Source organism: Heteronotia binoei, chromosome 8 (genome assembly GCF_032191835.1).
Source record: "Heteronotia binoei isolate CCM8104 ecotype False Entrance Well chromosome 8, APGP_CSIRO_Hbin_v1, whole genome shotgun sequence".
Taxonomy (NCBI): Eukaryota; Metazoa; Chordata; class Lepidosauria; order Squamata; family Gekkonidae; genus Heteronotia; species Heteronotia binoei.
In genome coordinates this window covers 94,327,994-94,344,100 of record NC_083230.1, presented here as the reverse complement: position 1 = coordinate 94,344,100, position 16,107 = coordinate 94,327,994, and the positions used below count along the sequence as shown (strand labels likewise).

At 42.8% G+C, this 16,107-nt stretch overlaps 1 protein-coding gene across 2 annotated transcripts in view; it reads left to right on the top strand.

Moving 5' to 3' along the window:
- The first annotated feature begins 5,308 nt into the window (after positions 1-5,308).
- Positions 5,309-16,107, top strand: part of TBXAS1 (thromboxane A synthase 1) — a 443,365-nt gene continuing 432,566 nt past the window's right edge. Inside the window, exon 1 of one of the 2 annotated variants that reach the window (XM_060245644.1) lies at positions 5,309-5,417. In XM_060245644.1, coding sequence (XP_060101627.1) covers positions 5,391-5,417 — 27 coding nt within the window. In that variant the 5' untranslated portion in view covers positions 5,309-5,390. The remainder of the gene's footprint in view (positions 5,418-16,107) is intronic. The other variant, XM_060245645.1, reaches the window with a different exon arrangement.

Below are 16,107 nucleotides of genomic sequence, written 5' to 3'. Positions count from 1 at the left end.
ATAGAAGGAAGACATTTTAAAAAGTGTGCTGTCCCTTTAAATGTGATGGCCAGAACTCTCTTGGAGTTCAATTATGCTTGTCACACCCTTGTTCTTGGCTCCGCCCCAATGTCTCCTGGCTCCACCCCCAAAGTCTCCTGGCTCCTCCCCCAAAGTCCCCAGATATTTCTTGAATTGGACTTGGCAACCCTAGTTTCACAACAGTTTTGCAGTCCTGTGATTCAATATGTAGCCAGTTGTGATGCAGTTCAAGAATTCTGCAATTAATTCAGCAAAAAAAAATGCCTGAAATAGATTAAGCATGTTGTTGATTGTTTACTTACTCAGGGCCAGTTCACAACCCAAATAACCCAAGTGATTTCTGGGATTGCAAAGTTGCCATATGGGAGGAGGTGATGGGCATGGCTTGCCAATGGACCCGAAGAAAAATCTCCTGTCCCTTAAAGAAAAGGGCAGTTTAGCTTTTCATGGCATGAAGGAAAATAACATCACTTGCTGCTGCTGGTGGTGATTACTTTGCCACCAAGTCACATTTGAGTGCTGATTTATGGCCACCCTGTAGGGTTTTCAAGGCAAGAGACATTCAAAGGTGGTTTGCCACTGCTTGCCACTGCATTCCCTAGAGGTCTCCCGTCCAAAACTGGCCCTGCTTAGCTTCTGAGATCTAGCAAGGCTGAGCCAGAAGGGGCTATTCAAGCCAGGACTCCATCTGCTAAATCGGGGTGTCAAACTCACTTGTTATGAGGGCCGAATCCGACATAAATGAGACTTTGTTGGGCTGGGCCTTGTCAGGCCAAGCCATGTGTGTACCTACTTAAGATTAGGTTTCAGAGATATAAACTGTATAACGGACACAGACTAAGACAATTAAAGCTTTAAAAAAAAAAACCCTTAAAACATACTTAAAACATTAGTACTCATTGGTCTTAAAGGTGCTTTCTTTGTATCACTCCCATGGAATCCAGACAACAGGGCAAAGAAAGCTCTGGCTCTTTCCTTCCTTTTCCAGTGAACCAGGAGGAGCCTCAGCCAATAGAAGGAAGAGAGACTTGGCTCAGTATTTTGCTGTGCAATTCAGAGCAAGCTCTCCCTCCCCGCTTTCTCCCCAAGGGAGGAGCCTCAGACAATGGAGGACATAGAGGCTCTGCTCTGTAGCTCCTGTGCGATTGAGCAAGCCTGGCATAGCAAGCTGTTATGCAGAAGGAAGCAAGGGAGAGGGAGAAGGAAGCAGATGACAGCCAGTTGCTTGGGGGCCTATCTGGCCCCTGGGCCACATTTTGACACCCCTGTGGTAAATAATATCCTATTAAGCCTCTGTTAAAGGGATAAAGAGCCCTGTGATGCAGAGTGCTAAAGCTGGAGTACTGCAGTCCAAACTCTCTTCTCATGACCTGAGTTCGATCCCGGCGGAATCTGGGTTCAGGTAGCTGACTCAAGGTTGACTCAGTCTTCCATCCTTCTGAGGTTGGTAAAATTAGTACCCAGCTTGCTGGGGTGGGGTGGGGAGTGTAAATGACTGGGGAAGGCAATGGCAAACTACCCCATAAAAAGTCTGCTGTAAAAACATTGTGATGCGACGTCACCCCAGAGTCAGAAACAACTGGTGCTTGCACAGGGGACTATCTTTACCTTTTTAAAAGGGATAAGATCTTTTTTTTTTTTAGCGGGCGGGGGGGGGAAGACGGTGGTAAACCTACTTGCCCTTGTCACCTGCTAGACAGAGTACAACTCAGGCTGCAGAGATTGTCTGCAGTCTTCTTTGGTGATGCCCAGCAGGAGCGCAATTTCCCCTCCCACTGTGTTCTGATCAGCAGAGACCCTTTGCAACCTCTCTCCAAGGCCCTCTTGAAGCTGGGTACAAGTGGGAGCCACAGTTCTTCCCTTGCCATGCTTGTTCTCTTATAGGGCCAGGTGAGCTGTGCTGGTACCCTGGATGTGGAGCTTCCACATACTGGGTAAAGAAAATATTGTGTATGTGGACTAATGTGAATATTATTATGTATGTTCCTGCCAGGCTCATTGGAGCTTTAAGGACTGAGCTCGAGGACTCAGGAACAATGGGCAGCAGGATCCAAATCCCTGCTGCCCTGCTCCAATCATGGCCCCCCTGATGGTTTGAATGGCATCCTAGTGTGGGAACCTTGAAGTGCATATAGCTGGCCCAGTTGACCAGTCTCGAGTTCAGCTATTACTATGCTGTACTGAATAAATGAGCTATAATCACAAAAAACAAGCTTAGCACAAATGAGTTTGTACTGTTCACATAAAATTTTGGTTTCAAGAATTGGTAAACCTAGCTGGACAGAACACTGTAGAGACATGTTCCAGCACAAAGAATTTATGAGCTATGTGTATCTTTGCAAGTTACATCACATGATGAAAAGTTGATTTGTGAGTGCATTCATCTCAGGAGGCCATGTCTGAAATGGAACTCATAAACTGGTCTTTCACTGTGTGTTACATACTCTTCAATTGCCTCTGTTTACCCAGGACAGTCTATTTTCTGGTTCTTTACTATGGAAAAGTATAGTTCCTAATTTCTCATTTTATGTGTGTCATATGCCCTTCCGGGGGGGGCGGTGTTGGAGAACACCCCCCCTTAAAAATAACCAATATACTAAATATGACACAGAAGTGTGTGGACTTGTATATGTAAATATATGCTGAAATTTAGGGAAATTTGCATAGATTCTAGCAGGATTGAATAAAATCTAACTGGATACATAAAAGAATTATAACTGTGTTGCAAGATTCCACAGAGAAACTTTGGAAACAATATGATTGAAAAGTTCAGATTTCGCATATATCTTTAATTATTTTCTGGTTTTAGTGGTTTATTTTTGCAGCCCTTTCTTCACTCTAGTATATTTTCCCTGCTTTAATAAGAGTACTTAAAATTTGATTTGTATGAATGGCTAACACTCTCATCCTTCAGGGTTCATCTTTTGCTCCACAGTATCTAGAACTTCTATTTCTTAGATGTAGAACTGCCAGGCCCAACCTGGCAACCAGAAGGGGACTTGGGGTGTGTGTGTGTGGGGGGAGACATGGTGTTGCCATTGACCAACAAGCATAATAATATTTCTGGGTAAACCTGGAAGTGACATCATGCCTCATTAGGAATTGGCTGAACATTTTCAGTGATTCTTGCAGAGGACTGGCATTACTTCTGGGATTCACCAGAGAGTTTTGCTCAGGTTCTAGAGAGGTGTGACATCAGTTCTGGGGAAGTTACATCACACTGTTGGCTGATGGCCATGTTTCAAATTTTATTTTTCTTCCAACAGGGAATGCCAGCTGAGGGTGGAAGATGCCTTGGCCCCACCTGGGGGGCGGGGGAGCTGGCACATCTAGGGAGTGGGTGTATCTCACTTATAGCACACAGCACTGTAAAACATGTGGATAAAAACTAAGGCACCATTCAATATGCAGCTTGTCATTTCACACCTTCAGTAGTGGAAGTATGTTTTGAAATCCTGATACTATACTGTATGACAATAATGTTCTACTCCCATATATGTTACTAAGATCAATTGCCAATTCCTTGGCAATACTCCACTGTTGGAAAATAAGCTACTGCATATTAAATGAGTCCAGCAAGAAGAAGATATTGGATTTATATCCCGCCCTCCACTCCGAAGAGTCTCAGAGCGGCTTACAATCTCCTTTACCATCCTCCCCCACAACAAACACCCTGTGAGGTGGGTGGGGCTGGAGAGGGCTCTCACAGCAGCTGCCCTTTCAAGGACAACCTCTGCCAGAGCTATGGCTGATCCAAGGCCATTCCAGCAGCTGCAAGTGGAGGAGTGGGGAATCAAACCCGGTTCTCCCAGATAAGAGTCCGCACACTTAACCACTACACCAAACTGGCTCTCACAATGGAGTAAGGATTGTTGTGTGTAGTAACAGAAGTAGTAAGGGGACATTTAAATGGTTTCAAAGATAGATACTTTGCTATAGAAACAATCTATGGGCTGCATTCAGATAGGCAGTTTGGATCAATATAGTTGCTGCTCCCTTACGGATTAAATGGGCTCAATCACACAGCCACGCCTGGCAACCCTTCCTCGGTCATACGCACCCCGTGGTAAGACAAATTGGATACAGAGTTAAATAGCCACCAGATGAAGTCTGGTGCTTCCAGATCCCCATGCTTTCATCCTGCATTGCGGGATGTCTGAACTCCCCTCTTGTGAAGTCAAGCTGTTTGGGAAGTCTGAACCTTCCCTTCCGTTTCTGCCTCATTTATTTTCTTTGGGATTAGGTAGTGATGTGTGCATAAGCACATAATTGCCCCTGGCATTGTCAATCACCATGGTCAAGTAGTCATTCTGGTTCAGAGTCCTTTTTGAGTGACAAATTCTCCTCCCCGCCCCTCTCTCCTGTGTTTGAATCAGAGTTTCTGTTTGAGAGGAGCCCCTGATTGACACAAGGGTAAATGTACTGGAGTCAATGGGACTACTGTCATATAAATCTGCACTCTCCCCATGTATCCCAAGGAAGAGAGGCCAAGGGAAGGAGGCTGTCAAAAAGGAGCCATAGCTTCAGATTCAAGCTTACATGCATGGGTGAAAGCCCCCTCCCCTCCAAAAAAAGGATGCAGCAACAGTTTGAATGATCAACCATGGGGCAAGCGCAAGGTGAAGCCCCTTCAGGGTGGGATGTTTGATCAAAACTTCCCTCAATGATTCAAACAGCTGCAAATAGAAGTACAGCCAGATCACACCAAGCCTCCAGTGTGACTGCAGCCTTATAGTTCCATCTTAAGCAGAATCGGACTCTTCTAATCCAATTGATTTAGGAGTGTAACTCTGTTTATGATAGCAATGTTAGGCAGCCTTGCATAGTAGCTGTTCACCAGAACAGGAGCAGTGTAATTACAAAAGTCAGATTTAAAAAAAAAAAAAATGGAGAGGGATTATGGTAGGTATCTGTGTTATTAAAATAATATCCAATTATTATAAATAAAGTACTATAATATGGTATGACATTGTAGACATGACATTTGAACTATACATTTAGAAGTAAAATGAAATTGCAATCATGCTTTTCTTGCATTTTCAGGTGAATAGCTTATTTCTCCACCCTTCTCTTGAAAAAAGCCATTAAGGTTTGCATCTACGGCATAAGTAATTTACCCCTTCAGCTCCCAGAAGCCATGGTTTTTCCAGAGAAGAAAAGTATCTTTACAAAGCATGCTGGGAACAGTAGTTTCATTACTTTTTTGCTATCTTAGCCTCCGGTTAGGGCGAGTTTCAAAACACCTGTCCTTCGCTAGGGAAGTAGTTTCTTTCTTTCTTTCTTTTTTAAAAAAACCCACATTCTTTGCCACTCCTTTTGAGCATGCAAGCAATGCGGTAGCTACCTGAGAAGCAGCCAACCAGGAACTTATGGACAAAGCATGCTGGAGCTTTAAGGTAAGGAGCTTTTGGAGTTTTTAGAAATTAATGAGCCAGGTACTTGTGAAGTTTCTGGTCAGGAGCCTATGGTTCAATGAGATATCAAGTTAACAGTTTTTAACAAGAGTGAGTGAATGCCTGGATTTCTTCTGCAAGTGCATGGGGAAGACATGTTTTCAGTAACTGGGAACAAGGTTCTGTCCACTTTTAAACTAATAATAGCTAGGATAACTACATGTGTTGATCAGTTGCTACTGCTGCAGTTTGGTCTGAAGAATGAATGAGTTTGCTGCAGTTATTCTTTGTATTTTATTTTCTTGGCTTCCCACATGGCTGATATGTTGTCCTTCCAAATGAAAACAGAGGATAGGGTTGCCAGGTCCAACTCAAGAAATATCTGGGGACTTTGGGGGTGAAGCCAGGAGTAAGGGTGTGACAAGCATGACAGAACCCATCATATTTAAAGGGACTGCATGCCTTTTAAATGCCTTCTTTCCATTTGGAAATAATGAAGGATGGTGGCAGCTTTGGGGGCTCACAGAATTGGACCCCTGGTCCAGTCTTTTTGAAACGTGGGGGATATTTTGAGGAGAGGCACTGGATGCTATGCTGAAAATTTGGTGCCTCTACCTCAAAAAACAGACCCTCCCCCAAGAGCCCCAGATATCCACAGATCAATTCTCCATTATACTCCATAGGAATTGGTTTCCATAGGATATAATAGAGTGCCAACAGACATTTGCTTTCTGATGACTCTGAAGTGGGGGAGGGCCTCCAAACCAGGGGATTCCCTGCCCCCCAACTGGGGATTGGCAACCCTATGTTGCAGGGGCAGTTTCTTTTGCTCCTGGTTGGGCATTGTACAGCTGAACTGAGAGCAACTTCTGACATTTTAAGATGGGGCAGATTTAGACAACCCTGGGTCAAATTGTCCCTGCAATGCTGGTAGCACTTTAGGGGCAACTCTGCTTTGTCCAATTAAGAAAAGGGGAGAAAAACTCAGCCCTGCACAAGAAAAATAACTTTAAAAGTTGGAACAAAAAAAAAGAAAGTGGAATATAACTGTGCATGGAGTACAAATGTACAAAACATCAGGATATACTTTAATGGTTGTTTTAAAATTATATTTTAGCACTTCTGGTTGCATTATTAAATTATACGTTGATGTTTTGTACATTTGAACTATGTACATAGTTATATTTTTGGCAATAACAACAGATGTAAGTTTGCTCATTAAGTGAGTTTGCCATTGTTGACATGGCTCAGGCCCAGGCCAAGCAGCCTCTGTGTTGTTACCAGCACCGTAGGGACCATTCTGCTCCGTTTGCTGCTAGCTGCTAGTGTCTCTCCAGGGCAGTGGCCTGCCAGGAGCTTTCCCAGTGAGTTAAAATGCCAGCCTGCCCTTGTTGGAAAATGGAGGTCAAGGAAGAGAGAGTACAAACACCATGTCCTTTATGTTTCTGTCATTGTTCCTCATTGGGAGGATAGCCGGACCTTAAGTGTTTCTTACACCTTCTTCACATGTACCTGTGTGGTGCTGGCATGCTTTCTGGAAAGAGTGATGCTGACACAAAGAGGAGCCACAAAATGGACTCCTGACAAAATGTGGGTTTTTCACACTGTCTTTGTAGCAAGGAGAGACATTGAACAGTACTTGCTCCCACAAGTGGTATTGAGAAGGGGAGATGAGATGAAAGCTCTCAGATGTTGCAGAAAGGAACTGCATAGCATTGGAGGTGTCCACCCTGCTTCTACCGCAGTGGCATTACATATGAGATATTTCAGAGGAAAGTACTTCATCCCAGGGCTTTTTGTGTGTGTAGGAAAAGCCCAGCAGGAACTTATTTGCATATTAGGCCACACTCCCTGTCACCAAGCCAGCCAGGACTGCATTCCTGCTCAAAAAAGGCCCTGATTCATCCCAGCAGAACCTCCATGTGGACTGCACAGCACCCACTAATCTCTGTGGAACAATAAAGCTTCATTTGGCCTAGGACAGGGGTGGCCAAACTGTGCCTCAGGAGCCTTGTGTAACTCTTTCACACATATTGTATGTCTCTTGAAGCCCCCATCAGCCAGCTTGGAGAAGGCATTTGTGTCTCTAGATCACTTTAAATCACATTTAAAGTTGCTTTATTTCCACCTCTCCCTCACCTGTTTCCTTCCTTCCCTCTGGCTCTCAAACATCTGATGTTTATTCGATGTGGCTCTTATGTTAAGGAAGTTTGGCCACCCCTGGGCTAGAATATCACAAACATCAGGACTTTGGGGACTAGAAGTCCTGCATCTATACATTCCATGCCTGAAAAAAAAGTTCTCAGAAGTCACTACCCACCCAATTACGTTTGCCATTCCTATACTGGTGGCTCCCACAGTAAATGCAGAGAATGTGAATCACACCTATGTACAGAAAGCCAGTGTGATAATGTGGTTAGACTACTGAACTAGAGTTTGTGGCCTCAGTTTAAATCTTCATCCAGTCATGAAGTTCATTAGATAATGTTGAAGCAGTCTTTCTTCTCACTCAGCATAACGTATTTCACAGAATTATTACAGGACTAAAATAGATGAGAGAATCGTGTATGGCCTTGAGATTTTTGGAAGGCTGTGATAAAGACATGCCTGAGAGCTTTAACACCTATGTATTAGTGTTCGAGGGTCAACTATGCTGAGAGATTTGTCATTTGGCAGTCTTTTTAACCACAATTGTACCTGCACAGGAGTTCAGTTTGGAACTCCATGGGAAGGGAATAGAGATTTCACCCTTCTACCCTTGCACTATTTTGGCTAATCAGAACTGGACTCTATATGTTGTTAGTGCTCTTTAAAGAAAGAGATAGGAAAACATGAAGAGCTGTCTTTTTCTTTTAAAGGGCTAATCATGTTGCAGGGGAGCACAGCTTCAATTACCAAAGCCAAGCGATGGTAGAAGAATTAAACCCCCTCTCCCTTTCTAACATAGCCCCAACCAACACACAGTTCCTTAGCAGCTGTAACTTCCCTTTCAAAAATTGACAGATGTCTGAAATCTCCACTATGCTTGGTGTGACCCTAAGGTTGCACATCTATCTTTCATAGTTTAAGTGCTTGCTGCTGCCAACATAAATACCCATGTGGAAAACATATTTGGCATGCACAGTTAAGATCTTGGAATAAACAGTTACCGTGTCATTTGTAGAAAGGTAAAGTTTTCAGATTATATCCTAGGAAACATCTCTTAGGGAAAAAAACGTTACTCATAAAAATGAATTAAAAAAAAATAAACAGCTCTGCTGGGCTCACGAACTCTTCCTTTTGGCATTGACATGGAAATTTAGGGAAGGAACAGGCCTGCACAGGCCTATGGTATGCTTTAAAGTTCTCTGGAGCAGGAAGAGGAAAAAGGCACAGTGAAAATAAGGACCTTGCTAATGGTAGCTAATAAAGTTAACAGCCTCTCCCCCCCTCCCCCCCACCAACCTTCCCCTTTGTCAGGGCTCATGTTTCTTTTGTAGCTGCCTGGCATGTCGAAATTTATCAGGTTTTCCTATTGCATCTCCATCATGGTAGATACATGTCAGGCAAATACAGGAGGCTGGCTGTGGGTGAGGCTGCAATCCTCGAAGCTCGTTCAAAAGTTTGTGGGAAATCACAGTTTAAAAAGAGCGAGAGAAACAGTGATGTTGAGTAGGAGGGGGAACTGTAGACAAGAGAATATGAATAGCAAGAAGATTCATATGTGAGCATCCAGGAGCATTGAATCTAGGGTTGCCAGCGCTGTCTTAGGAAATTTTTGGAGATTTAAGGGCGGAGCCTGGGGAGGGGAAGGCACTCAACAGGGATGTGATGTCCTAGCCTAGAGTCCACCCTGGGAAGCTGTCCTTGTCTCTAGGGAAACTGATCTCTGTAGTCTGCAGTTCAGTTCTTGGAGAATTCCTGGAGGATGGCAGCAAATATGCTAAGCTTGTGCTTGATATAGTTCATATTCTGATACTTAAGGAACTACTGGTAACTGCCTTTCTCAGTATCAGCCCTAGGTGAATTTATTAGGTGTGCAGCTGTGAGGGCGTGTGTCTTTTCAGAAGCTACACCCACCCAAGGAACAATCTTCTAGAGGAGGTACAGAGATCTTTGGCCAGCTATTAGAAATGTTGCAGATTTTTAAAAAATGTCATAGGCTTTTTTAGACTATTTGGTTGCTGGGCTTTCACATGCTTGTTGAGTTTTATTTTGCTCCATTTTATTGCCTGCTAAGCAATTGGGTTTTTTCCCCCTTTATCAAAGAAACATTGCTTTAAAAATACTAAGATCCACCATATCTTTCCTTTAACAAATCTTCTTTTCATAAGCTTATCACAAATAGTCTTACAGTGCCATCCTGGGCAGTTACACTATTATAAGTATGTTAACTTCAGGGAATTTAGAAGTTTGTAACTCTGCTTAGAATGGCAATGCAAAATCCTGTTTGTTTAATGTAAATCTGCTAATCTACTTTTTTCTGGCACTCAGTTTAGCCAATTCCTGCTGTTGCTATGCTTAAGAACAAAAGCCTTTTGTGCAGGTACCTCTCTTGCTACCTACCCACAAGTATGGAAGGGGCCATGGCTCAGTCACAAAGCATCTGCTTGGCAATTGGCATGCAGAAGGTCCCATGTTCAGTTCCTGGCATCTTCAGTTAAAAGGATCAGGGAAAAGGTGATGTGAAAGACCTCTGCCCAAGACCTTGGAGACCCACTGCCAGTCTGAGTAGGCAGTACTGACTTTGATGGTCTGATGGTCTGGTTCATGTGTTCATCCCAAATAATTGAAATTTGGACATGGCCATTCCAAAATAAAAGTCAAATTTTTTTTTGCATTATACTTTGTTTTTTTAAAAAGTTTATTGAGAAAAAAAATAAGGCATTACAAGAAATACCACTCTTTAGAGCAGTATAAAATCAACACACAGACAAGCTTGAGATTTAAGCTATAAATTACATTGTTTTATATTTGACAAAACATTTTCATGTATTAATAGCAAATTATTTAGACATCATGTTGGTGTCTGAATAATTTGGACCATAACTTGGAATAATTTGGAACTCTTGGACCAAAAAGTGGTATTGCCAGGGCTTTCTTTCTTTTTTCAAAGCAGGAACGCACAGGAACACAGTTCCGGCTGGCTTGGCATCAGGGGGTGTGGCCTAATATGCAAATGAATTCCTGCTGGGCTTTTTCTACAAAAAAAGCCCTGGATATTGCAGTGCTACAGTTCCATGGTATCTGTACAAGAAATATTCTGAGTTAAATATGGGGTTACAAAAACACATCTTGCATAAAAAAATCATGAGTGACTAGAAAGTATGTGTAATCCTTAATTCTTGGAATATATCTCCAAATATCTATAAATTTCCAGTTTTCAACAAATCATTTAGGAAGAGATACCATTTAACTGAATTTTGACAGTTGATCAAAGGAAAAAAAGTAAAGGTGAAAATGAAGAAATTTCAGCAGTGTTTAATCTGGACAATATTAAAGCTATATTTATGAAGGAATTAAAATAATCCAAGGAAAGTGTTAATCAAAGGATGAAAGAAAGAGAAGAGAAAGGGAGGGAAGGAGGAGAAGTAGTGGTAAGAATAAGAAATCAGAAATTATATGTTGACATTAAATACTCTAATGCTTCGACGGGAAGGGTGGGATATAAATCAAATAAATAAATAATTGCATCAGAGATGCTGGCTGGACCATCTCTTAGGCACCCATAGGGCACCAGAGGTGGAGGGACATCCAGGGCTTTTATTTCGTATCAGGAACTCCTTTGCATATTAGGCCACATGCCCTTGATGTAACCAATTCTCCTGGAGCTTACAGTAGGCCCTGTACGAAGAGCCCTGTAAGCTCTTCGAGGATTTGTCATATCAGGGGTATGTGGCCTAATATGCAAAGGAATTCCTGGGGACATAAAAACCTGCTGCGCCATGGGGACATCAAAACCAGCCCTGGCACTGTCCCGCACATGGCAAGTGTGTAAGCCAAAATGTCCTCAAAAGAGGTTGGGGAATTGACAGGTGAACACTTTTGGCTTAAAAAGGATCTAGAATCTATGTATACAGGATTCCACCTCCAGAAATTATTGCTAAATTTACCAAGGACACTAATTAAGTAAAACAATCATGAATTTATTACAGAAAAATATAGAACACACATACAAGGTAACAAATACATACAACACATGTACAGTCCTAATAAAAATAGAGAGAAATGCATAGAGGTGACATAAGGATGGACAAACAGGGTGATAATTACCGATCGTAGTCTTCAAGGAAGGCTCCAATGGCAACAAATGAGGACTAGGGGGACGGGACCCTCAACTGATCAGGAATCGGAGATGTATCTAAACAGCAGGAATGGGGTACTGCTAGATGCACACCTGTGGGGAGCTGGGTCACAGGTTATAAGGACTACCTTGAGCCCTTAGGAGATGGGAGGTACAGGGGCGGATGCCAGGTGGTCAGCTGGTACATGACCTCAAAAAAAGGGGAGGCTCCACAATGGCCATAAGGGCTGGACTTATGCAGTAGCCAATATCCAGTTTATTGGGGGCACCTGATTAGATGCCCATACCTGGCTAATGAGCAGACCTGGCCCTGGTTACCTGATTGGACTTTCAGGTAACAATGGGCCAAAGGGGGAGGCTCCAGGATGACCATTAAGGGAAAGAATGGGTGAAATTATCGAGGTGGAGGTGATTAAAGCTATCAAAACATATCTAAAAGGGTGACAATAGATGGCCAAATTGCTACCTAAGGTAACACCCGATCTATACAAAGACACTTGGCTCTAGGTGAAGATTTTCTTCCTCTTCTTCATTCCTCTACTGGCACCATCCTTTGTCTTGGGTTTCAATGGACAAAGGCTTAGGCAGTCTGACAGGATCCACGCCTAAGATAAGCTTGATGGCCTTATGCACAGGTGACATCTGTTGAGTACGTGAGCCTCCCGCTTTGCTGTAATGGAGTCTGGCACTGCAGGAAGATAGCTGCTGGTGATGTTAGCCTTCCCATATGGATTCTATGGTCAGGGCTGGAAACCGCTTGCCTGGACAGTTCCTGGTGGCGCAACTTCTTTCGCTGCAGTGGCCGAGATGATGATCGCATGGAGCGACTGGAAACCCATCTGTTCTCCTGGTTAGCACTCCTCCAGAGACACGGAGTGCTGCTGCAATGTTGTGACTGTTAGTACTCACACATAAGTCCCTTACAGTCTGTTAGACAAAACCCACATTCTCCTGGCAGATGTGTGTGAGTTGAGTCTCCAGGCACCCTGGCAACCAAACGGGTGATTACGATGTTCTGAAATTAGGGGTCTTTTTCACACAAGTGGCAGCTCTGGATTCAGTTTAGTGGGTGACCTGTGGTGAACCTGTTCCAGCCCTCCCTTCTTCTTTTGGGAGTAGGGTTACCAACCTCTAGATGGTGGCTGGGGATCTCATGGCATTACAACTGATCAACAGCTAACAGAGATCAGTTCACCAGGAGAAAATGGCCACTTTGGAAAGTTGGCTCTGTGACATTAGAAAAATGATAATAGGCTTTTATGCCCTGCTTTTCTCTACCTTGAGGAGTCTCAACGTGGCTTACAATCACCTTTCCTTCCTCTCCCAACAACAGTTGTCCATGTATGGGGATGTTATTCATGTACAGGGATGGGTGGGTATGACAGCTGTTCTGCAATAGTAAAGGAAAGCACTTCAGTAGTGCAGAAGAAAAACTGATAAGCTAATTCAAATGCAGTGGTTAAGTGTGTGGACTCTTACCTGGGAGAACTGGGTTTGATTCCCCACTCCTCCACTTGCAGCTGCTGGATTGGCCTTGGGTCAGCCATAGCTCTCACAAAAGTTGTCCTTGAAAGGGCAACTTCAGTGAGAGCTCTCTCAGCCCCCACCTACCTCACAGGGTGTCTGTTGTGGGGGGAGAAGATCTAGGAGATTGTAAGCTGCTCTGAGACTCTAATGCAGAGAGAAGGGCAGGGTATAAATCTGCAATCTTCTTCTTTTCTTCCCCTCCCCACAACAGACACCCTGTGAGGTAGGTGGGGCTGAGAGAGCTCTTCAACAACTGCTCTTGAGCTAGGCTTGCCAATCCCCATGTCCCTGCTGAGTGGTGGGGGAAAGTCCTACCTCAACAGCCATTGTGTGCCTTTAAGCTTTGGCAGGTTTAGAAGACATTTGCAACTGTTTGTGTTTTGGATTGTGTATATGCCTTTAAATCTCAGCAGCAGGAAACCAGGGGACAGGGTGAGCAGGCAGACCCACAAGTGTGTGAAGCTGTGAGAAAGGAAGAGAACAGAGTTCTGCTGTTTGGCATTCACTTCAGAAGTAATTTCTATGGTAAAATGGATAGGAAAGAGTTAGCGACAGCCTGATTATGGATGGAGGAAAACTCCACCTCCTAGGCCACTCTCCTATCCTGTTTCTGTCTGAAGAAGCTGGTTGAAATACAGCAGATTGTTACATTCAGCAACTCTTGTGAATAAATTGCCCCAATGATATCACAAAAACGTGGGCTTGGAAACTCTCATTATTTTGGCTGACTTGTAAGTGTGCATGTGTCCCTTTAAAAAGCCATTCTTGGAAATGCTTCCAAAGCCTGATAAGGGGACTTCTGGGGGTATGACAAATTTCACTTTCATTTAGTGGAAGTGCAGCTGCCAGAATAGGCAAAATAAGGGGGAGGAGGAAATAAAGACTGTATTCAGGGGAACTGCGCTGCTGTATTTTTATTTATTTATTTAGGGAATGGGAAAGTCTCCTGGCTCCACCCCCAAAGTCCCCCGATATTTCCTGAGTCAGACCTGACACCCTGTCTTGAGCAGAAAGCTCTGAGAGAGTTATGACTGACCCAAGGTCACTCCAGCAATTGCATGTGGAGGAGAGGGGAATCAAACCTGATTCTCTCAGATAAGACTCCCCACACTTAACCACCACACCAAACTGGCTCTCAAGCTGTAATCTTCCTTGGAGTTGTTAGCTTGTGTGATTGGCTGCTCTGCAGATCTCTGACTGGCCACCATTAGTTGTTACAGAAATAAAAACAGCTGATTTGGAGAGGAAAGGGTCTTTCGCATTTGGTCTTTCCCCTGGCTCAGTAGCAAAAAAGTTGGTTCCGGAGGGAGGAGACATTTGGAGTCAATGTTTTCTGATGGGATAGTCAGAAAGGTTCTTCTATAGAGAGAAGAGAGACTCCTTTATCTTTAGAATATTAGAACTACTCTGAAGAAGAATTCAGATTATCAGTCAAGAGATACAAAAATGCTTTACAGACAAAAGAATACTGGAAGTGGGATTTGGCAAGAAGTGTCTGGGTAGTTAGAGAGAACTCCCATTCTAGCCAAATAGGAAAAAAGAGTTATTGTTTCTTAAGAACAAGGAGAATAATTTCCTTCCAGTAAAAGGAGTTGGGAAGAGAACCTTGGCCTTTAGACACCTTAGGAGTTAGTGGAAAACTGTACTTTCTGAATGGATAAACCAGATTTCTGAGGAGATAAATCTAGAAACACCACCTCACCAAAAGAACTATTCCCCAGGAAGCTCTATGAAGAAGCTGTGTTATAGCTACAGTCACACTCCAGGTCCCACCTGGAAACTGGCATCCCTAGTTCTGTGGCAGGAGACTAAAGCCTGGCTAGTGTTTTCCAAAGGCCAGGCTACAAAAGATTAAAAAAAAAAAACCCAGGACATTGCCAGCTATATGTAAGAGGTAGCTATGGTGCTCTTGCAGCCTCTGTTCATACAGTAATGGCAATGGATGCATGAGTAATTTTCAAGGTACAAAATACTGTTCCAGACCACTTAATAAATAGGTTAAAATAACTGAATAGCTGATAGTCTGGACTGGAAAGGTCTTGGAAAGGCTGTATGAACTGGTGCATATACACAGCTCTTTGATCGAGGCCTTATTCCCAGAGTCAGATACCAGTAACAAGTCCTTGTTGGTGGTGGCACCCCTATGGAATCCTCAGACATATTAGTTTGGCTCTTATGCTGTACTGTTTTAGGTGCAAATTAATTAAGGCTGTTTTATTTGCTTCTGCTTAAGAGGGTTGGAGTGGCTTCTTCACTGTCATTTTTACCTTTTTGTTTTGATGTTTATATATATATATATATTACTGGGTTGAGAGATGTGACAGCTTTTTTTAAAAAACAAAGTTCAATTCTAGATTTTTTTAAAAAAGATCTGTTTAGTATTTTAAAATCTTTTAAAATTGTTTATTTAAAAAACAAAAGAAAAAAGGGGGAAAAGCTTAAAATCCAGCAACTAAATAAGAAGAAAGAAAGAAAGAAAGAAAGAAAGAAAGAAAGAAAGAAAGAAAGAAAGAAAGAAAGAAAGAAAGAAAGAAAGAAAGAAAGAAAGAAAGAAAGAAAGAAAGTACATAATGGCAAGACAAAAATATAACAACAGTGGTGGTGGATCCACCCATATATTTCTATAAAAGCAGTTTCCAGATATCTAAAAATAAGTCCATATGCAGTTGCCATCTATATGCCATGTGTTTAAATATTGATATAGATTTCTAAGGTTCTCAATCCATTTATTTTCCAGAGGTGAGCTTTTATCTTTTCCATTGTTGTAGTTTGAGAATTTTAGCTGTAGTAACATTGTGTAGGGTCCATTTTTGTTGACCTCTAAGAGATGGGCAAATACTTTGAAAGTACATAAGAACCCTTAAAAATCAATGAACATCCTAA